Source organism: Anoplophora glabripennis, unplaced genomic scaffold (assembly GCF_000390285.2).
Source record: "Anoplophora glabripennis isolate ALB-LARVAE unplaced genomic scaffold, Agla_2.0 scaffold55, whole genome shotgun sequence".
Lineage (NCBI taxonomy): Eukaryota > Metazoa > Arthropoda > Insecta > Coleoptera > Cerambycidae > Anoplophora > Anoplophora glabripennis.
Window position 1 is genome coordinate 1515286 of NW_019416774.1, and position 23695 is coordinate 1538980.

At 30.7% G+C, this 23695-nt stretch overlaps 1 protein-coding gene across 1 annotated transcript in view; it reads left to right on the forward strand.

Annotated features, from left to right (window-relative positions):
* LOC108906053 (limbic system-associated membrane protein) overlaps nt 1–23695 on the forward strand; it is a 522137-nt gene that overhangs the window by 492854 nt on the left and 5588 nt on the right. Inside the window, exons 8-10 of the mRNA XM_018709195.2 lie at nt 12504–12703; nt 17088–17340; nt 21011–21058. Coding sequence (XP_018564711.1) covers nt 12504–12703; nt 17088–17340; nt 21011–21058 — 501 coding nt within the window. The remainder of the gene's footprint in view (nt 1–12503; nt 12704–17087; nt 17341–21010; nt 21059–23695) is intronic.

The following is a 23695-nucleotide window of genomic DNA, read 5'->3' on the forward strand; positions in this document are numbered from 1 at the left end:
AAAAAAATTTAAAAATTGTATTGAAGAGTTTACTTATATCATTAAATCATAAATTTTTTCAACATTTTATGTCTTTTCAGTTACGCAAGTGGTTTGTGTTAGCCCTGCCCCTTCCTCATCTTGATTGCTGTTCAGTCTTTTACCTAAGTATACAGACAAAAAAAAAAATAAAAGTAAAAAAGTCTAAAACGCAAGTGTATCAGAATACGTGATTGGTTTTAGGAGGTAGGCAAACATAAGGTTCCTGAGTTGATTAGTATTTTTATTAAATAACCTTGGATTCGCGTTCAGTGACCTAAAAACATTCAGACGAATATTTTCAGATTTTTCAGACTGATTTTAACTTTTCTTTCAAAATACTTCATGAATGAACAATATCCTTACTTCTTTTACATCCGGCCAAATATTTAGTTATGCAGATGACACTGTTATTTTATATAATGACGAAACATGATCTCAATGATTTTTAATTGGTTTAGTTAGCCACAAATTGTTAACGGTAAACTACGAAAAAACATTTTTTATGCCATTTTCCAACAATATAAAATGTCTACCTAAATATCACTCTTTGTTACTGAAAGATAATATAATATTACATTCTAAAAGTGATTTTAAATACTTGGGAGTCACTATTGATTCTCATTTACGATGGAATGTTCATGCAAGTAACATAACTAAAGTACTAAGGCAACTTTTGTATCGTTTTACATACCCAAAAAATATTTTAGATTTATCACACTTAAAAATACTATATTATGCATTAGTTCAATCAAGACTACAATATGCAATACTGAGCTGGGGTAGTGCTGCATATTGTCACCTTAGGCAAGTTGATATACTACAAAAACGCATAATAAAGATAATTTATAATAAAAAGCTAATTTACCCATCTGAGACACTATTCCTAGAAACTAGAATACTCGATATTAGACAATTGTATATGCACCAGATTATTCTCTTTATCTACAAGAACAAAACGTTTGAAAAAGTCAGTCATTGTTATTGTACAAGATATAAAAAAAAAAACAATAATGCAAAAATTGTCCTTTCACAAAGAAATATTAGTCTACGCCGTCATACTCACCTTTCACAAAAAGTCTTTAATAGTTTGCCACAAATGTATAAAATTTAGTTAGAAAAAATAAACTCATTAATAATGATAAAAAAAGATTTTTAAAAAATATATAATTACATTAGGTAGAACAGAAACTAGGAATCTAATTGAAATTCTTAACTAAATAGCTTTCTTTCGTGACACTCTGTACACGTAGTCCATTCAATATATAATTTTTTTTTTTTTAGGTTTAGTTACTCTTTTTCTTAGTTTGCATGATCTTTGATATTAGTTAGATTACTGTTATTTCACTTTATTTTTTATAAATATGAGCGTCATCAATATGATTATAGCCATACTGTCCATGCACAACCATGTTTTGGTTTTAATGGAAAATTGTAATCTTTCTCATTTATTTAGACGCTCTACCTACAATGTATTGTAAATTGTAATTGTATTAGTACTTGTAGTCAAAAATAAACTATTATTATTATTATTATTATTAATGACCTTGAAATGACCTTGAATGACCTCTAAGGGTGTATCATATCAACAAACCTCGGATTCGGATTCAGTGACTTCTAAAACATAAGCATGATTTTTTTCAGATTTTTTGGAGGTACGGAGTATCTGTAGTGATAGTGTTTATAATAGTGTTCATTAGTTTTCAACATTGGTTTGTAATTTTTGTTTTATATTTAAAAAGTTCAACTAAAGAACGGGGGATGGTGAGACAATAGAACAATTCTATTTTTAGAAAAAGATTTCAGATTTCTATCAAGCTAAATTTTCATGTAGTGGAGAAGAATCGGACAACTTGTGATTTACAGACACTATAGCAAACATAATTTTCTTAAATCGCCTTGCACTTGGCAACGATGTAACTTAGATTTAAGTATGTATGAACCAATCTGCTCCTGCAACTTTACTTCAAAATATCTTATGCTTGTGCTATATTTCCACTGCTTCTATTCATTTTATTAAAAATATATTTGTGCAATTCCTGGTAATTTCCTACAATTAACCTAGAAAAAATAATTCTAAATCTATGCTATATTTGATTTTTCAGTTAACAACTTTAACTTTTTTAAGGTTTTTAAGATAACATTTTGCCTATTACTAAAGTACTTAAAATATATGTTCCTGAATTTGTAAATGAATTTTCAAATAAGTCCTGTATATGGACAGAGACACTAAACAAATTTTAAATATTATATTATTTATATTTGCTGGTATTGTTATAAAACTCGTCATTCTAAGACAACAATCTAACAAAGAAAAAATAATAAACATTGTATTATAGCTACAATAAATAACAAGTTAGCAAAAAACATTTGAAAAACTAATAGGCCCTTTTAGGGCCCATTTTGTTTTATTATGACAAGAGCTACCGGAAATGTTTATTTCCTTTCCGTGGTGTCCAAGAATTTCCATCCACATACTGAGAGGAAATTATGATAATTAATTATCAATTCTCTTGAAAAGTCGCCTTTATTTCAGTTTTCACATATATCAATTGTGGTTCAATAAAATATACTTTCTTGTACAACTTAGACAACTGGATTTTTAAAATGTACTTCTTACAAGCGTTTTAAAAATATATTATTTATAAACCATTCTTCCAAGTTAGACCAAAAATTTTTCAAATTGTTCCCTTCTAAATGATATCAAAGTTTCTGCTCTGGATCGAACTCTGTTCAGAATAGAAAAAGACATGCAATTGTCTGGGTTTATTTATCGACAATCTGGGAAAGTCAATGGCGCAAGACAATGAAGTACAAAATTATTTTAATAGCCATTAGGACCCCTCGCATAGGGTTAAATGATTCAAATTGCCTAAGCAACTTTCACTAGTTTGGTTTAATGGGAGATCCGCTTTTATTGTTTTGTAAAGGTCTGCAGATAACGGTAAGTTTATCGTAATATATGGGAATGCATTTTGTTGGGGAAAGCAAACGAGCTACATAAACAAGACGTCGCTAGAGAACAAAGAAACTTAAAAAGTGGATACATCTGGTAATATAATATTTGATAAGACAATAATTATATAATCCAACTTTTGCTAAGGACGACAGGTACATATAGAAATAAAAAATCTGCGTTTGATGTTCGAAACATAATATTAAAAACTTCAGCTCGAAAATATATCTGATGTCATTATTTTCGTTTGCCAAATAAATATTAAACTATCTTTATGACATGTTTACAGGGTGTAAGAAGATTGACTGCCATTGCTTCAGCATGAGATAGAGCAATCATAAATGAACAAAAAAGTTGTATATTACAGTGGCTTAAGATTAACAGTTTTCAAAATATAGCGAGTATTAATATTGGGGAGTTTCATCACTACGTGGCAACAGCGCTTAACCTAACGCAACACAGCTGGTGCATGCCACGTGTGCACGCGGCAGACTTGTCCTACGGAAAAAATGTAAACAACTGTTATTGTGAAACATTTAGTAAATTTCAAGACAATTGTTTTACAGTTTTTAAATAAATAAAATAAAATGTATCGATTTTAGAGTACGAAGATAGTGTTGTGCTTAAACATGGGGAGACACGGGCCAATAATAATGTATAAAATTAATAAAAATAAATAAATTTAGTTCGGTGATTTTCTGAACAAACCTCGTCTAAATGGCTCTAAGAAATTATTCAGCACTACAATCACCAGAATCTGGATCACTTTGTACCTACTTAAAATTTCGCTATATTGATATGGCTGAGCAGAATTCAATTATCCAAATCTTGCAAGCCCCAATAATTTAATATTCCTCGCTGAATATATAAATCTGAGACATAATGTAATTAATTCCCTACCATTTCCACTCAATTTTACATAGAAATTACTTTCTTGTGATTATTAATGCCCCGTTTCATTTGTAGTCGATGTTCTGAAAAAGGTCCTGCTTGACCTTGAACCTTGTAACGGCGCGGTTTCAATTTCTCGAATTAATACACACTAAATTGCCACGCACAAAGAAATACAGATTCCACAAGGTCGATAAATGGAGAATAGGAATTTGTTTTTAACGATCATAGAAAGCTCAACAGGAATAATTAATATTTACTTACATTCCTTAAAGTCATTAAAAGAATACTCAATATTTTACGAAATTATTTAATGGTACATACACAAGCATCCAAGTGCATTGTTTTTCATCCGATAATGTTTTAGGTAGATTTGTTTTGGATTATAATTAGGAAAGAGAATACCTTTAAAATAGAGTAAACTATACGTTTTTCTGCTTCAATTGTAAGGTTATAATCAAGTTATAAACTAATGCAAAAAGTTAAAGGTCAAACGAATTTCCTAAATTTTTCCAAGATTTTTGACAGACTGTATTTAGGTGAAAAATAGTCATATCGGGAATTAAAAAAATCATTTTGAAGCGCTCTAAGATTCTAGTTTTTAGATTTTTCGGACGAAATTTTTTATCATGGTTAAAATGGAAAAGTTTTTTTTTGAGGTTTTCTCATATTTTTACCGTAAATAACGTTTACATTGACGAAAAAAATAGAAATTTTTTTCAGAGAAAAAGAGTAGTTTTGAAAAAAAAACTGTTTTTAAGTGATTACAGATTGCACAAATTAATTAGAAATTTGTCTCAAAAAACGGGATGAATCGGGGTCGAAATCTTGTTTGGGTCATCAATTTTAATTTTAATTTAATTAAAAATTGATGAACAGAAGCATAGAACGGAAAAGCTGGGAACATTTGGATTTTGTTTTCTTCAATGTCCGGAAGGTTTTCCAAAAAAAAAAACAAACAAAAAATTTCGAAAATTTATTATTATTTAAGCTCAAAAAACGTGACCCTTTATTTTTTTTCAATAGTTTGACTGTTTGAAACAAAGAAACGATTCGCTAGATCGAGATGAAGCTTCACAGGGTTCTTCTGGATATATCGAACTGTAAAAGTCATGCTTAACATTAGTCATTTCGTGAATATTTTTAATTTAGACGTCCATTTTCTAAAAAAAACCTTTTTATCTGCTTTTTAAAATTCGTGTAACTGATGAAAAAAAAATCCCGAAAAGTTGCGGGAAATTTATTCCAGTTTTCGAAACTGCCCTTCAATTCTCTGTACGACCATTTGTAGCCGAGATGTCGATTATTGAAGACAAAAGGATCCTTTTCCATTAAAAGTCCCATATTTCGATGAAAAATGGTCGTATTGAAATTTAAAAAAAAGGAAATTGAATCTGAATAAACAGGATATCTGGTCCATGCAATGGCTTAGCTGAAAAAATTTTTCCAAGTCCGTGGAAGTTCAAATAGAAGGAAATCTATTTAAATAGTCTTATTTTAATCTAAATGATCTCTCCGCACTCCATTAAAGTTGCAATTGTTTCCCTGTAATATTTTAACACCAGTACACCAAAAATACGTATACATTGTAAAACGGAAATTGTATAAACTTGTGCATCTAAAGCATATTTCTGTTGAATATTTTTCACACAATATCGAGAAAATTATTACTGTTGGTAACAGAAGTGTTCCACAAAATGTACAATTAACTTATACCACCCACGTAGCTATCACCAAAAAATTAAAAAATGGCCTTCTCACTGTCACACAGAAGTATTATAAGTTGTAAAACTGACGACGCCAATTAATGAGACTTAGGCCTCTAAAGGAGAAGTGATAGTCCTCGTCCTCTTAGCATGACAGCTGATGAGTGGTGATTAATTTGATCCAGGGATATAATAGGGATTAGCGAAGTCTTTCTAATATTCTAACGCTCTTCGTTGAAAGAGTTCTTATAGAGAAAGATGGGAGACAGTATCTGCTGGCTGCCCTAAATTCCTAATGTACTTCGACGATTTTAGTAAGTCGAATTTATCTCAGAAAATTGATATTTAACAACGAAGGGATTGAATAGCCTTCACTGACGCTTCCCGGTTGTTAAAGGAGGCTAATTGTTAATATTTACAATAATAGCTGACTCCGTCATATTAACCAAAATCATTTTTACAAAATATTTATTTTTTTCAGATGTCTACAGAGTTTCATTCATTGATGATTTAAAAAATCAAGTACCTAGTGCACATAAGTCAATTCGTCAAAGAGATTGAACCATATTACTTACAAATTCTTTGATTTCAGTCACGATTCAAAAGAAATTTACAAAGTAAAACATAACTTTGAAGTCACTAAATTGTTGTTTCCTTTTTATAGACCCACAATATATTCTGTTGATGGGACGATAAGTATATAAAAAAAACTTGCAGGAGGATTATGGATATACGAGTACATATCATCAAATTATTTAATTAATAGATTATTTGAAAAATATTTAGGAAATTATTAATCCTTCATAGCTCTATAGTAACATTTTCTTTTTATATTATATACCTTCCAACAATGCCTACTTCTTTATAAAAGCATTTCACATAACCAGGAAAATCTAATTTATAAAATCATTAAAATAACAGCTTTTATATTTATTTTTAAATACTTACATATTTAAAACTGGAGCAGATTTACTCTATAAATATAAATATAATTTATGTAAATGTTTCCCATTAAGCATATGAATGCTTAATAATTAAAGCAGAATAACTAGTTCAAGATAATATATGGACTTATTTTTACTTGTCCAATGGAGCATTTAAGATAAGTATGGCGTGTAAGCCCAGCCATCACATTTTTACTGACTATTTTTCATAGCTAATCTCGACTCTATTTAATTCAGAATGTTATCAGATTTGCTCGAACTAGAGCACATTAGACACACCAAACCTGAGGCAGAGACAATGGAAAACAATGCTGTTTTACAACGAACGTTTCTTGCTACATGTTAGAGGGGTTAACAGTGGTTTTTGTATTTAAAAGTGAAAAAAGATTTCTGTTATACTGTTTATTTACCATGCATTTAAAAAAAGTATTAATCTAACCAAAAATCGAAAGTACAGTGAACTATTCAGAATCAATTCGTTTTTGTATAGTATTACTATAATAAAATGAATAGCTGTAAGCTTTAAAGAATGATGAACTATCTGTGGTTGATACTAAATACAAGGATTAACTGTATTTGACAATGTAAAAGATAAGGCGAGGTGAAGATGTTGCAAATTTCAGAGATATGCCTGCGACAGCTTAAAAGAAGTCATATCGTCGACTCTAATGGCTGTCTTAAAATTTATTTATATTCTGTCATCACTTTCATATTGCGGTAAAATCAGACACAAGGATTGAAACATACTACGTGAAGAATTCTGGTAATTTGAGAATGGATCTAAAAGTAAGGAGCAAAGGCTTGAACGGAAAAGAAAATATAATGCTCTGGAAAAATGGAGCTTAGTTTGGATAGCTCCAAAATAGTGAAGTGGCATCTCAAAGTAAAGAGCAAATACTCGAATGGAAAAGGAAATATAATGTTCTGGTAAAATGAGGCCTAGTGCGGATAGATCCAAAATAGACAGTGACACAGAAGTTGGAACAGATGTAATGAGATCCAGGTGGCTAGGACAGTATTCCACACATACATTTTTGTGGCTATACTCGTCTTTACAATCGATAAAAACCGACACTATCAAGCATTGGATGCCAAGGCATAAAGGCAAAAAGAAGATAATGAATACTGAGACCCAAAACTAAAATAGTGTCAAAAGAGGGACTGATAGAAAGGTTGAATTTGTGTAATATTAGGCAGATAAATTCAATGTACTTTGCTGCAACTGAGGATAAGAATCTTTGTGCTCGAAAAATGCATTGAGTCAGAATTGATAGTAAAGCTACGAGATTCTGTGGACAACCAACAAACAAACTACGAAGAAAATATGAACAAAACTTTAAAATACAAAAAGTTCAGAAACAACAATAAAAAACACTGTTAAGAATTCATAACTAACATGCTAAATAATACCATAAATAATTCAGATAATATCAACAACCTGCTTCGTGTTTCATATTTTCTTGAACATTCGAATGGAACATATTTTATTCGCATTAGGTATAAATAAAATTATAAAACGCGGCAAACAATTGTCATTTTCTCCCCGTTTCATAAATTTTCGGTTGACATAATAAATGTGTCATATATATTATTTTTCAAATATCTCCGGAGCCAAGAAATACGCATGCCATATATATATTCTAAAACTTTAAACGTAATACATAAGGCCACACCGAGATGCAAATAAAGTAATATAATACGGTTTGCGTCCCATGATTCGTACAATTTACATTTCTCTCCGGATTCAGACCGTTCCTCATTTAAGAACTTCCACTGGGTAAGGTATACAGACTGACATAAAATCACACACTTAAATAAATGTGGATAAACATAATTAAAAAAAAAGGTACTGACTTTTGATAAAATGTTGCTGTAATTAATTTTTAAAATGATTCACACTCAAATAATCAGAGAAAAAACTAATATGAAATAAGTAACAATTTCAAGCAATATCAGACAGTGATATACAAACTACATATGACCATAATTTTTCCTCTCGCTCTTTGTTTTTGTAACAAACAGGTTCAAAATTAAACATTCACAGATGTCAAAGCATTTCCACAGTTAATGAAAAAATCCACACATTCCTAAACTGAACTGTGGCGGTTTATTGTTTCATTATGCGTGTATATATTTTCTATACGATAAAACACTTTGAGGCCTAACAGTAAATTTGTCTCTAATTCTCTGAAATTCAGTAAAATCATTCTACGATAGCAGTCATAACATGAAGCAATGACAGATGTCCCGTCTTAAGGCGGGTATCCATTTGTGTCAACTGCCCCGTAACGTAAACATGTTACGTTACAGCTAGTGGAGACGGAAAATTGTTGCATGGTACGTGTAACAAATTTGACACGCGTAACTAATCCGGGACGAACCATCAGCTGTCGGTTTTTAGTCGTCGCATCAAAGGGATGCAACAGTACTTTCTGCCACATGTTGAGACGGGGTTACCCTTTTGGCCGTAACGTTACCTGTTGCACATGTGATTTTGTCTTATTTTTTGTTTCGTCAGTCTTTTGTATATGGTCTGGGGTCAGTCTGTTTTCTGCAGTGACTAGGAAGAGTGTTTTTCTGAGTTTGTGCCATGGAGTGGAGTAAAGAAAAGATTTCTGGAGATATCCGTTTCTTATTCTTCAAAATTGTATGATGAATAAAAATAATATGACGCTGCTGCTAACTGCAATTGCAGTGACGAATCCATTATTGCAGTCAGGTTCATACTGCAAGTTTATGTTCCTGTGTCGTCTCGTAAGCTTATTTTGTTACGTTACGGAATGAATGATACGACCAAAACCACACATACTTTCGTAGCGAACCGTGCAACCTTTTGCAACAGGTCGTAACATGTTCGTTGTTACGTTACGGAGCATTGCCACAAGTGGATACCCGCCTTAACACTACTGCATGTACTGTATTTTTTGTTCTTTTAGTTTTTTCCGGTAGTGTATATAGATTTATGCATTTACGAGCTTATACATCAGCGTTCCACTTAATGCGGTAAATAATTTTGTCGCTAGAGTCGTTAAACTCGCCGATGATACTAATAAACTGCCCGCACTAGGAACACGCCCCGTGATCTTGCTATATCCACCCAAACAGTACATAATAGATTGCACAATATTAATCTTCGTTCAAGAAGGCCATTACGCTGCAGTGAATTACTCCTTTTGCTGCGAACAAGATTGCTTCAGACAGGAGCGTGCCAAGGCTAGATTGCAAATGATAAGGAGCCCATCCTTATTAATTAAGGAAATAATTACGTCTAGCGCACGTTATTCAAGTTCAAAAATCGATATCCTTCTTTCAGATGGCGGATAAATATTATAATAGCAGAGGAAATGAGAAAATGTCATAACTTTCCGCATTTTTAATTTTTCTATAAGAATAATATTCATGCAAAATTTTATATCGCTCCTAACGTCTTTACACTGACATGGATCAAAGTTTCAGGAAGTTTTTTTGAGGTTTTAAATATAATTACATATACAGGGTGCCCCTGAAATGGTGGGCAATCTCTCGGATATGGATATAATGAGAAAGTAATGTCACAAGTTCATATAAAATTTTTTCCTCCGGGCTCACCCTCTAGAGTTATTAGCTCTTGAAGTTGAAAATTAAAAATGTTTTTTGCTGTAACTTTGGTATTTTTCAATAAATTTTTTGGCTGGATCTATAATTTTTTAAGCTGCTTTGGATGATAATATGAAATCCTCGATCAATTCTGAATGAAATTGGTCACTTCATTTTTTTCGTAGGATGCACCATTTTTGAGGAAAAAAATAAAACATATTTTATGGCAAGTTGCGTATTTTTAATTTCTATTGACACCTTATCTAGTAGGTTGCTATCGACATTTCTAAATAAAATACAACCATCAAATTTGGAGTCAATATCTTTAAAACTCTGAAATAATTAATAAAAATAAATAAAAAATTAAAACACTCTGTATCTCGGGAACGAAGCATATTTCGACTTACGTTTGTATGTATGTACTAATATTCATTCAAATCGTTTGGCATAATATGAAGATATGAAGAAAATATAATTTTTTTTTTTTGAAAACTTAAACACCTTTCTCCCTATCTCAAATACCCTAGGAAAAAGGTTTATACAACAAACTCTACTTATTTCTTCGCAACTAATCTATTCCTGCAGTTTATGTATTTAAAGTGAAATCACCCTATATATCCTGTGCTGTATTTGTTGAAGTCGAGTTAAATTAATTGCTAAATCTCCTCCTGTTTAACGATAACATTAATTTTGTATCAAGTGATTATCAAAGTAACAGTTTCTGTATATTTAGATTTATTCTGCTAAATATAGGTGATGTGTTTCTGTCTGTAAATAAAACGTATTCAAATTTATTCAGAACTATCATACGACCTATATTCTGTGAAATACAATACATACACAAATCGTTACTTTCAACATTAGAGCTATTACTGTCTAGAGATAGATATTCTCTAAGATGGTTATACAATAACTAATATTTTACCGTAAAAAAACTATTTTACCTGACTTAACAGAACTTTAAATACATATGTAAAGTATTTGACACTGATATTATTATAATTTTCTAAAATCTGTTAAATTATTTATTATTATTAAATAGTAGGTAAAATTAATACCATGCGTTATATAAATATTTAATTGTTTCTCTGATTACAATGGTTTTTAAATGTAATTTAGCTGTTATTTTAATTGATGTGACTATATACCTACCTGTAATCACGGTTTTGACATTGAATTTATTATCGAAAGTTATATAGGAATATTCTGCGACAAGCGTTGCAACTGCTTTTTTAATCAATTTAATTTCAATCAAATATTTTTTGGTATCTGCAAAATAAGTTCTGTGGAAATTAAGTTGAATGATAAAAAAGTTTATGTAAATTTAGTTTAATATTTTAGTGAACAAAATTATAAATTTTACATTTTCATTTTTGTCTTTTGCATACCAACATAGATTTTGAAGGGAAAAAGCAATAATGTTAGAAACCATAAAAAATTTCAAGGGAAAATTACCTCGTGATGTAGCATAACCTCAAAAACCGTCACTTTTAGTTAGGATATCACGAAAACCTGACGTAATTGAGCAATTCTGAGGTCGGATTCGGATTTAGCGGATTCGCAAAAATGTAACCTGTTTGCTGGTGTAAAATTTTGTCGGTCTATGTAATTTTTAAAAGCGAATGCAACGGCAGACAATTTATATTTCATATTAGAGTACATATAAACAATTTCTGCGGTACATTTTATATATTATTAAGAATAAAATTAAAAACGTTGAGTCAACTACACGAACATTTGAAAATATAAAATTCATAGCATGTACTATTCCCACAATAAAGGAAACGTATGACGATTTAAATGCTAATTAAGTAAATAAAGCAGTTGTGGAAAAAAATTATTAGCATTTTCCACCTGCCGTTTTACGTATTATTGTCCATCTACATCAAAGGTGACTAATTCTCTCTTCTCATGTTCCACTTTTCGCCGTTTGTAATGATATAAATATAAAGTAAAATTCTAAAGATAAGCGCTTTATATTCCAGTTAAAAAGACGTCATTTAGAAGAACACAAGTAACTTTTATATCATCCTTCAGTATACAAGCATGGCTTAGAAATTCCTCCATTTACTAATAAAAAGTTAACTTTTATTGCTATCTCGCAAATTATGAAAAATATAATTTCGCGTACCTACTTCAGCGAACTTATTCAATATATTACCCATTTTAAACTATCCTGTACAACACCGCACGAGAGTAAATAAATTACCGATGGAAAATTTTTGAATAAAGCGGAGCTATTCATTTTCAGGTTTATCCCTCTTCACAATTTTTAAGAATCCCATTTCTAACAACGGCTTTACTTTGAATAAATTTCAGAATAAAGCAGTTTAAATGACAATAATATATCTCAGGATCACCATATTTCCATAACAGCGCTGCTTATATTACGAGATTGATTTTTATTTTCAGGAAAGCCGAATCCGGCCAAATTTAATAGCGCCTCTAGGGGAAGTTGGAAGGACAGTTACAACATCAGCTGGGCAGTCGAGTCTCTTAGTCCCATCGAAGAATATAAACTGCTTTTTAGGAGATTGCCCGACACTAATTCGGAAGATGGCCACCCGCAACCCCTTCACCATCAGAGTCAGAGGAAATTTGTTCCGGGACGCGTAAGTAAATTCCAAAACTGGGAGCTATTATAATTTTAAAAGAGTATTCAGGTGCTTCGGGGATAATTAGCCGACTTAACTTCGGGATATGGGTAGTCAAAATGAGAAAACTAAGGAATTAACATGTAACATACTCTAAAATATCTCTAAAGACGTTTCCAGTGGCATCAAATTTCTGGTGACCTTGGTAGCAGTGGTGACAGTGTCTCCCCATTATCACAACTGTATTTTTACTTAATGTATGTCTGAATTCAATTAATTAGATAAATCATTGCTCTAAGTTTCATGACTCCACGCCAGGCATCTTCAAAGAAATTTTAGAAAATATAACGTTTTCAAATTTTTAGACACTATATCTCGAAAAAGAAGAGTTTCCCAACATTCCTTGGTAGAACACTATTTTCATATTTTCACCACTCGAAATCAAACGTTACATTAAAACAGAAACATCTGTAATTAGTTTTATCGTCATTAAATACAATTTTATGGAAATCACATGTATCAAAGACAATAAACTTAATTATATTCAGTTTTTATTATTTAATTTTATGTCGATTAAAATTATATATCTAAAACAGTAGAACGTTAAAATGTTCAGTTTACTTAAACTAATTCAATTCAAGTCTAAAAATGTCAATATAATTTTAATCTTATGAAATCATTATGCTCTTTGACATCAAGTAGGCTAAATCGAAACTTCAAAGATAAACTATTTATTAGTAACTAATGATATTATAAAAAAAAACAACTACCCAGCGGACTACAGACCCGTCCAGACTTGTATTACATCCCCAATATCTGACAGTCTCTCCAAATATTATTGATGAAAAAAACATACATAATTGAAAAATATTAAAATACACGTTTCCAAAGTCAATACCTACCTAATGGTACCACAAGATGCAAGATGATTTTTAATATTTTCTTAATATCTACGAGACAGGGTACGGATAAGTGAAAACGACTCCTACAGAAGGGAAAAAGTTAGTTTTTAAATATGGCTTTCTTCAAGCAGTACTCGTTTGTTAAACAAAGTGTGCCATGATTTTATCCATAAAATTCATTACACCTTGAAGGTTTAGAAATGTCTAATTTTATTTACGCATCAAATGCTCTTTCTGTATCAGATATAACAAAATATTATTAAGAAAAGTTTCTTCTAATTTTTGAATTTTTTGCTTGATATCATATTTTTCTTGCTAGCAGAGGAGTCTTTGCTAAACTTTGCTCAATTTGAATGTTGATTTGAAGAAACATTTTTTTAAATTATTTTTGCTAGAACCGAAATTTGACTCTGCTTGCAAGAAGCAAAAGTCGAAATCATATAAGAACATTGAAATTTTAGACATTTACAGTTTTTTATTCTGAAATTTTTTTTTGTATCTCTTTACTAACTTGAAAAATCTAAGGCCCAAATTCACTTAAATCATACTCAAATCGCCCTCACAAATAAGTGGTAGGTTAGTGACATATTAGTGGTATCTGACGGGTGCTTATATGTTCCTAATTTATTAATTTTATAGTTTCATAATATTCTAGCAGTATATTTTACAAATAATTAAGTCCAGGTATTCAATAAAGGATATTATGTATGTGAACGCTATATAAATAACAATTATTTTTTAGAAATTAGTTCTGTAATAAACGATTGCTTGCAACTTATTCTACTCTGTATGAAGCATATAGTTTTTACCTGGATAATTAATTGATTTTCATTATTTATTATTTAAGTATAATTTATTATGTATATATTTTCAACGTGTTATTCAGATTCAAAATAAAGAAATACTGTGTGACATTAGGTTTCTACTGATGAAATATTTTTGATAATATTTGAGTAGTCAACTGTTCCCTTATCTAGTAATTTGTGGTTTGCACACTCAAGTTAGTTACTCATTTATACACATTTCTGAATACCAAAATTGAGAATTAGATGAGGCACCCTAAGTTGAGCATAAGTTTGATATAAGTGTAAGGTTAGTATAGATTTAGGTAAGTCTCTGAATTTGACCCTAAATCAGATAACAGATCAAAACCTTTCTAGGATTTTGATATCATCCACACTTGCTCAGCATTTTCGAAACCTTCTTTTGTCATTTTGCCATATCTCATACAAAAAGGGCACTTGTGAAAAAACTGTGATATTTCTAAATTCTCAAGATTACTGGATATTTCGAATTTGAAAATATTTCACAAAAAGGCTGTATTCTAGAAGGTTTCTTATAAGGGTTGTTTTATCTAAAAAAACTACAGGATGTTCATTGTTCACCGTAGACTTAATCAAAGTACTGGAAATCATTGTCACAGAAACTAAATGAAAAAAACACGAAATGAAGATGACTGGGAGATCATATAGAGATAATAGCAAATAGTCTAAGATCTATGTTTTAGGAATTGCCAAATGTCGAGTCTTTCAGTATTACCACGGAAAAAAGACTGCGCGTCAGTCTCTCATCAAGATAAACGAAGTGTTGGACTATTTAACAGTAAAAACGAAGCTATATACATTCAGTACAAATGGATAAGTACTGCAAAATAAATACATACTAATTTTTCGTGAATAATTTTCTTTTGTCTACTTTCATAATAGGCACGATGACAGTAACCAAGAATCGCTAAAATTACGTATTTATCTAATGAAATAATGGATTATAAAAAACATATTTATTTTTATATTATGATCGCGACTGATAATATTTTTGATAAAATAAAACTACAAAATACAGCAAACCGCCATGATAGGTTGAACACCAATCAGAGCGAATTACGTCACATCTATGTAAATGTAAATTTGTGTAATGTAATCTTCCTTTAAATATTTTGTGTTTCCCAACTATCAGTTGCTTAGTTTTGTGTTACCAAAACCATAATCAGGAAACGTTAGGAAAAGTTTCTAAAAGAAGGAAAGAAAATAAAGCTCAACAACTGCGAGTTAATAAAATATCAAAAAGACTAGGTATGTTTGTGATCAAAAGTTTATTCATGCATAAATTGGTGCTGAAATACAAAGAACAGTCCTGCGACACATTTTTGAAAATACTCGTATTGACTGATGAAGATGACATGCAATCTCAGACGTATCGGCCATGAAACGCGATAGAATGATGCAGGATGAAGTGAGGAAAACTGTAAGTACCAGTTTGGGGAAAAAAATTAAAAAATGTGGTATACTTATAACACTTTGCAAAAACTATTCCACGATAGCAGGATCGCCTGACGGAATCTGTGAATACAGCATTATTGAAATTAAATGTACCACGAATATGAAGACTTTTAAAAGTTATGTGGAAAAAGGAAAACCGACTCAGAAGTTTTATATGCAGATGGCAGCTACAAATGTATTTAACAAGGCCTCAAAAAGGCTAATTCGGTGTAGCTGATTACAACTCAATACAAATAAAAAAGTAGAAATAATTAATGTTACATTTGATGACAGCTATATATCAGATTGTCTTAATGTTTTAGTCTCTTCATGGAAAGATAATGTGTATCCATTATTATACCTACCAAAATACAATTTGAGGGTAAATAAAATTCATATACTGTTATGGTAACTTTGTATGTTTATTTAATTAATGAATCTTGCAACACAAAATATTATGCACCTTATGTTTACTGTAGACAGACATAGATGTCGATATATTTCTACTGAACCTTTTATTTTCTACAGAAATAAGATATTTTTTTGGAAATAGTAAATACTTCCGAATATCACACAACAGTTTTTCAAAATCTGTCATCAAGCCTATTGCATTACCATAAATCGGTATATAATAAACATACATACATTGTAGCATTACATATCTGCATATTGTATATCATACTGATGGATCCAAAGGCCGATCTTCATTTGGACGTAATAGTTTGATGTAACCAAATAATAAACTTGCGGGCATATTGTTGCTGATGCAGTTGAAATAATTAATCATAATATTAGTGTTAATTAGGAAGCAATTTCAATCAATCGCTCCATTACAGAGAGCTAATTAATAATTTAATCAGCACTTTGTGTCTGACGTTTAGTATGTGCTGCCTATGATGCATAAATAGAATTTATTTCAATTGTCATATGCAGTAATTTAGACACATTGTTTCTTTATTATGAATTTTCGAAAATCATATTACGATTGCAATGATACACGCGACATTATATACAGAAGTTATAGGAACTACGTAAAATATTCTGATACTGAATTCAATATTTGATTAGTTAAATTCAATGCAATTGAGTATATCACCAGAATCGCCGAGAGCTGTGAGCGATTTGGTTACTCCTTTTTTTACTTTTCATTTAATTTCCTTATACCAACAATACCTACTATTTTATGTTATATAAACTAGATCCACGACAAAATTGAAAAGATCACGTTACAATTTTTTTCAGGAAAATAAGACATACGCCGCCGTTGGCTACAGCGTAGGATACGGTTATGGGCGTCAGTTCATAGACAGGCGAACAGATTGGAGGGATGTAATATTGCCCGCTTCGCCTTCTCAATCTCCTGGAGTTCAATCTATGAGCTACGTAATTCGAGGATTAGAAGCGGGGCAAAATTACGAAGCCAAAGTTCAAGCCAGGAACAAATTTGGCTGGAGTCCTATTTCCGAAGCGTTCACGTTCCAGACAACAGATACAGGTCGGTATAAATTTGCCGTATAACTTGGGCATGGTACGTAAACACACCTGCTCGATGGGCTAATCATTGACGTAATGTTCCCCCCCTCTTTTTTTACTGTTGGCATGACGAATAGTGCTTAAACAGTACCTTCATAAATGATTACAAGTCACGTAACCCCAGAGCTTAGGCAACCAACATTGTACGTCTAGCACTGTTAACTAAAAATTCCTGAATTTTGGCGTAACCAATATTAATGAGTCGTTTACAATGAACAATGACAAATCGTTACGTCTACGCTACGATAATGCTACCGTCTATTGGTTGAATAAAATCTTGTAAAAAATTAGACCAAACATAAGCCGGTGAAACGGAATGTTGTTTTAATGCAATCTTATTTTAATAATTTTTAATTTTACCGAAATTTAATTGCCAACGTGAAGGAAATAAAGTTATTGTCCCAAAAAATTTACTAGTCACATGACTTGTAATCATTCATGAGGGCCCTGTACAAATTATTCAATTCTCAAACCCCAGTAGCAATTCGCACACGTAAAAAATTACTATATCTATTATTTATATCTACTTCATTTGTAGTGGAAAGTGATAAGTATATATTGTGAAATATTTACTAAAACGTATTTTACTACAATACTGGTATTATCTAAAATTCTATTTAAATGTAGGTATATGGAAATTGTTCTGAAAACCGCAGTAGGAATTTTGTTGGACCTTTAGCTGTTATAAGTCTTTCCAAAGTGAGTTGAACACATGTATAAAAACGCCTAGCAATAAAATTTAATGAGTTTCTATGAAAATTTATATTATAATGTTCATTTGACCAACAACATATTTTAATTATATGTCCTCAAATAATTTTATTATATTGATGGTAAATTTCGTTTTGTTCCGTTTCAAAAGGTCTGCAAAATTCCATGTTGTAAGAATATTAGTAAACAAAATATCCCTCTCATTTCTCCCTTTCGCAATAATTGTAATATGAATGATTAATAGAAGGCGCTTATAATAAATTAAAATTACCTGAATCACACCAAGTTCCGCATTGCTGCACTGCACTGCTAGGCCATTTGTCGACAACTGAATTTGTGACCCGGTCGCCGAATGCGGCTGTGTTTGTGCCGCGTTTGCCCGCGCGCTCATTCTTCAACTGGGCGACTAGACCTTTATATGGGTATGGCTAAATAAATGTGGGAACAAGTTTTTCAAATAAGCGACCGAACCTGATGCATACCTCTTGGTTCTTCAATAGAGATCGGAAAGACTATACAAAATTGTTAAATGTTGTCCTTGATATTCATCCTAGTTCTGAATAATTGTGCAAAACAAATAACAATAATTTTGTCGAATATTGTTTTGAGTTTCATATTAGATTGTCTTATTTTCATCTTATACGTATGGGTACTGCAACTTTAATCAAAGTAATTATAATAACAAACAAATATTATTATGTATGTTATATTTTCTGTGTCCCAAGACAAAAATTTGTAAATGTTTACAATACATACAGATTTTTTATTTCCTACGACTATGTGTATCATACAGCAAAGTAGAAAGTGAGAATATTTAACAAAACTATAGTAGAGTTAAACATAGCACTTAAAACACAATTTGTTTGTAATTTGTGACACAAATTGTAGTCAGTCGAGTTTTCTATATAAATTATAGTTGACAGTGCTGGAATTGTATAAATATTTAACATATTTTTTTCGTGCAACCTACTGCAAATTAGAGCTTTTACGTTTTACGTCAACGTTATACAAATGAAGTAGATATAAGTTATTTATAAATTATATTCCATATTTACTAATACGTTTATAGCAAATTTTCTAAGATATATTTTACAGAATTTTATTTTCTTGAATAAAGAAATGTTTAAAACATATTTATTTGTAATTTATATAAAATAACTTAAACAACAAACTCATAAAATAATAACTAACTTAATTTTTAACATAGGCAATTGAAAAGATTTAAAGGAAAAAGTAGAACCTGTTCATTAAGAAACTTTTGAAGGGATTTTTTCACAAATTGAAAAGTAAGTAATTGATCAAGGCGTACTTCTAACTTGGGTCACTGTGTATACATAAAATAATTGGTAAAAAATGGGCAATTAAAAACAAAAATGGATATTCAATGTATAAGTTACTGTTAAGGGAAATTTTTAGCCATGAATATTTTTTCTTTAAAAGATTTTTATTGGATTGATTGAAAAGTATCACGCAACTTCTGTAAAAAATGTTGGAACAGTTCGATTTTTAGTTTAAAACATTGGTTGATAAATTTATAAATCGCAATAAAAACGACGGTTTCAGTGAACAATTTTTTGCCAAAACGGTTATGAAATTCATTTCGAGGGTTATTAATAAATGTGTTATTAAGCTGAAAAATAAGTATAATCGAAGGTACAGACAAGAATGAATTTTAGTTTAGGACAGAAATAATTTGGCCTTTTGCCAAGAAGTCAGTGGACATTTTGAGCATAATAGACCGATATGAAAAATTGTTATAGTCAATTAGAAGAAAAAAAACCATTTAAGAACTTGAAAAAATTATATCTACTTTAAATAAACATTTTTACTTTGTCACTGACTGAGAAATATGACGGATGTCAAAGGATTGACTTTTATAAATAAAAATCCACCCAAAAGGACACCTCTCTCAGAAATGAAAATTAAAATCTATAACGAATTTTTCAATCATCACATTTTTTTATGTCAGTCTTCGAGTGAAATCTTTAATAAAATATACCTATGCTAACCAATTTAATCCAAACTGTTCTGAATTGGGAAAACGAACGAAGAACAAGTCGAGTTTATTTCAACAGACCCATATTTATACCTGACTGACTCAAAACTTACATACCTAAATTAAAATTGTAAGGGTAAACAGAACCCAGAAATTTCAGAAATACGAGGTCTCAGCCCGATCGGAGGTAAATATTTGTTAAAAATGAGTGGAATATTAAGCAAGAAGTATCTCGAGTTGAACGAGAAACAGTAGTAAACTATGTTTGGATTTTTTTTTATTCCAAATTTAGGCTTTATAAAATTTATACATACAGTACGTTACAGTACGTTAAAAATGTTTAATTGAAGAATAGGCCAGAATGTTATAATATTTCCAGAAAAAATTATTTGACTTGTTAATTATAATAAATTTTCAAGTGTTCTAAAATCTAATGTACCATTCTTGTAACAAATTATGGAAATAAGGAAAACTCCTTCAGACATCAAGTAGGTACATTTATAGCGATGATAGATTTGCCCTAATAAGCCAGTGAAATATATTTTTAATATCTTAAATTTCAACGTATTCACAGTTGCAATATACACATCAAATTTAAGTAAATAATAATAATAATACTTTTGAGAATTGCTGACACAGATCATAATACTATTATTCAACATTTATCCACAAATAATTGAACAAAGTTGGCTACAAACTGCCAGTAACCTGATAAATATTTACCAAGTGGATTTGTTTGATATAACCACGCACTTTCACAGATAGCCTAGACAGTAAGACCCAGTTAGTGAAATTATAGAATGTATGTGAATCATGTAACGCTGTTGTAGCGTAAATTATACCACCTAACATTTTTTTTCTGTTTCATGCACCTATTCCTTCTGCACCTTATCTTCTGATACCATTTGCACTACCTGGGTAACAGACATGACCTACCCTGAGAGACCCCAATCACCCAGGCATGTTTATAATGGTAAGGCAATGTTTTACTACTTCTTTTACATATTCCATTATACCACTGTTTTTGAAAACACTGAACATTTTTGCGTACGGTCAAATTATACTTACTAAAAAGAAATTACACCCAGTAATAATGTAATACCATAACAACGATAATAATGTCCCTTCGAAAATATAAGTTGTATCTAAAATGAATAATAATTTGAACCCATACACCAACATTTTACTGATTTTACTTCTATTTGCAATTTTTAAATGTCTAGTTGCTGGGCAACTGTCATTATCGGTGTTAAACATTCTTACAGTTCCTATACACGAGTGAAATAAATCGGAATCGTGGAAACTATAAGAGATAGAAAATTTTATTTTTTATTATATTTTTCTTGACATGTTGAATTTCTTTGTACTTATCGTGCCAACAAGTCAAGTTTTTAAATAGAATCTTTTGAATTTCAAATTTCGACGTTTTTGGAAATAAGTTCATGTAGAAGACCTAGTCCCCATTAACTTTTGGTAAAAAATCGCCCCTTAAAGTTTTTCGTTATATTAAAGAAGCACTCTGTGTACATATAGTTATATACATTAATTTGTAGAAATCAGTTTATGGCAATTTCCATGCGACATATACGGATAACTCATAATTACTGAATTCCCTTTGGATTGACATGGGATAGTTAAAGTTTGACTTAAACGTGCATATATGGTTTAATAGTTCCTAATAGTCGATTAGTCCTGTTACCGCTAAAGCACGACGTATGGCCGTAATACGATACAGAATCGCACGTAGTGAAGCTGAAGCCACTGAAGTTATAATTATTAATACAGGGGGATTATTGCAGTTCATAGATACGATCACACGGATATGATTTTAGCTTAAAATTAAAATAAACTAATGCAAAAAATTAAAGGGTCATAAGAATTTCCGAAATTTGTCCGTGATTTTTGACAGACTGTGTTTAGCTGAAAAATAGTCGTATCGGGAATTATCATTTTAAAGCTCTAACATTCTAGTTTTTAGATCTTTTAGTCGAAATTTTTTAGGATTTGCGGTTATCATACAATTCTAAATAGCGCGACAAAAAAATTTTTCAGCTGAGCCATTGCATGGACCAGATAGCTTGTTTATTCAGCTTCAATTTTCTTTTTTAAAATTTCGATACGACTATTTTTCATCGAAATATCGGGCTTTTTAATGGAAAAAGATCCTTTTGTTTCCAATCAACGATATCTCGGCGATAAATGGTCGTACAGAGAATTGAAGGGCAGTTTCGAAAACTGGAATAAATTTCCTTTAACATGCTGCAGCAACTTTTCGGGGAAAAAAATTGATGACTAAATTAGAAATATTCGCCAAATGACTAATGTTAAGCATGACTTTTACAGTTCGATACACCCAGAAGAACCCTGTGAAGTTTCATCTTGATCTAACGAACCGTTTCTATGTTTCAAATAGTCAAACTTTTGAAAAAAATTAAAGGGTCACGTTTTTTTAGCTTAAACACTTCATAATCATGATTAAAATGGGAAAAAAAATTTTTTTGGGATTTTCTCAGATTTTTTCTTCAAATAACGTTTAAATTGATGAAAAAAGATTTTTTTTCGAAAAATTTTAGAAATTTTGCTTTCAGAAAAACTCTCTCTTAAGTGATTACAGACTGTACAAAAATTAATTAAAAATTTGCCTCAAAAAACGGTACTAATCGGTGCAGAAATCTGGTTTGGGTCGCCAACTTTAATTTTAATTTATTTAAAAGTTGATGAACAGAAACATAGAACGGAAAAGCTGAATCGTGCTGGAAAGAATCGGATATTGTTTTAATGCCAGGAAGGTTTTCCAAAAAAACAAAAAAAAAACATCGAAAATTTTTCGAAATTTTTTTTATCAATTTAAACGTTATTTGCGGTAAAATTGTAAGAAAACCTCAAACAATTTTTTTTCCAATTTAATCATGATTACGAAGTGTTTAAACTCAAAAAACGTGAGACTATTTTTTTTTCAAAAATTTGACTGAAACAAAGAAAGAAACGAAACTTCACAGGGTTCTTCTGGATATATCGAACTGTAAAAGTCATGCTTTAACATTAGTCATTGCGTGAATATTTCTAATTTAGCCGTCAATTTTCTAAAAAAACATAAATTACCCCTTTTTCCTATTTTTTAAAATTCGTGTAAAAGATGAAATTTTTTTTTCGAAAAGTTGCGGCACATGTTATAGAAAATTTATTCCAGTTTTCGAAACTGCCTTTCAATTCTCTGTACGACCATTTGTCGCCGAGATGTCGATAATTGAAGACAAAAGGATCCTTTTCCATTAAAAGTCCGACATTTCGATGAAAAATGGTCGTAGGTATCGAAATTTAAAAACAAAGAAAATTGAAGCTGAATAAACATGGTCTATGCAATGGCTTAGCTGAAAAAAAAAATTCCAAGTCCGTGGACTCTTACAGCGGGTTGATGGAAAAAATCTTTGCCAAAAAACTTCAATATATATTTATCGAACAACTGCAAAATATTTTCCAAAAAGAATATGTCTCATATTAGCCTCGGTATTTTACGTCAAATTATAATGAGTCATTATCCAACATTAAATTAATTTAATCGATATTATTTGGAAAAATTATTGGTGATCCGTCATTGGTCGATCGAGAT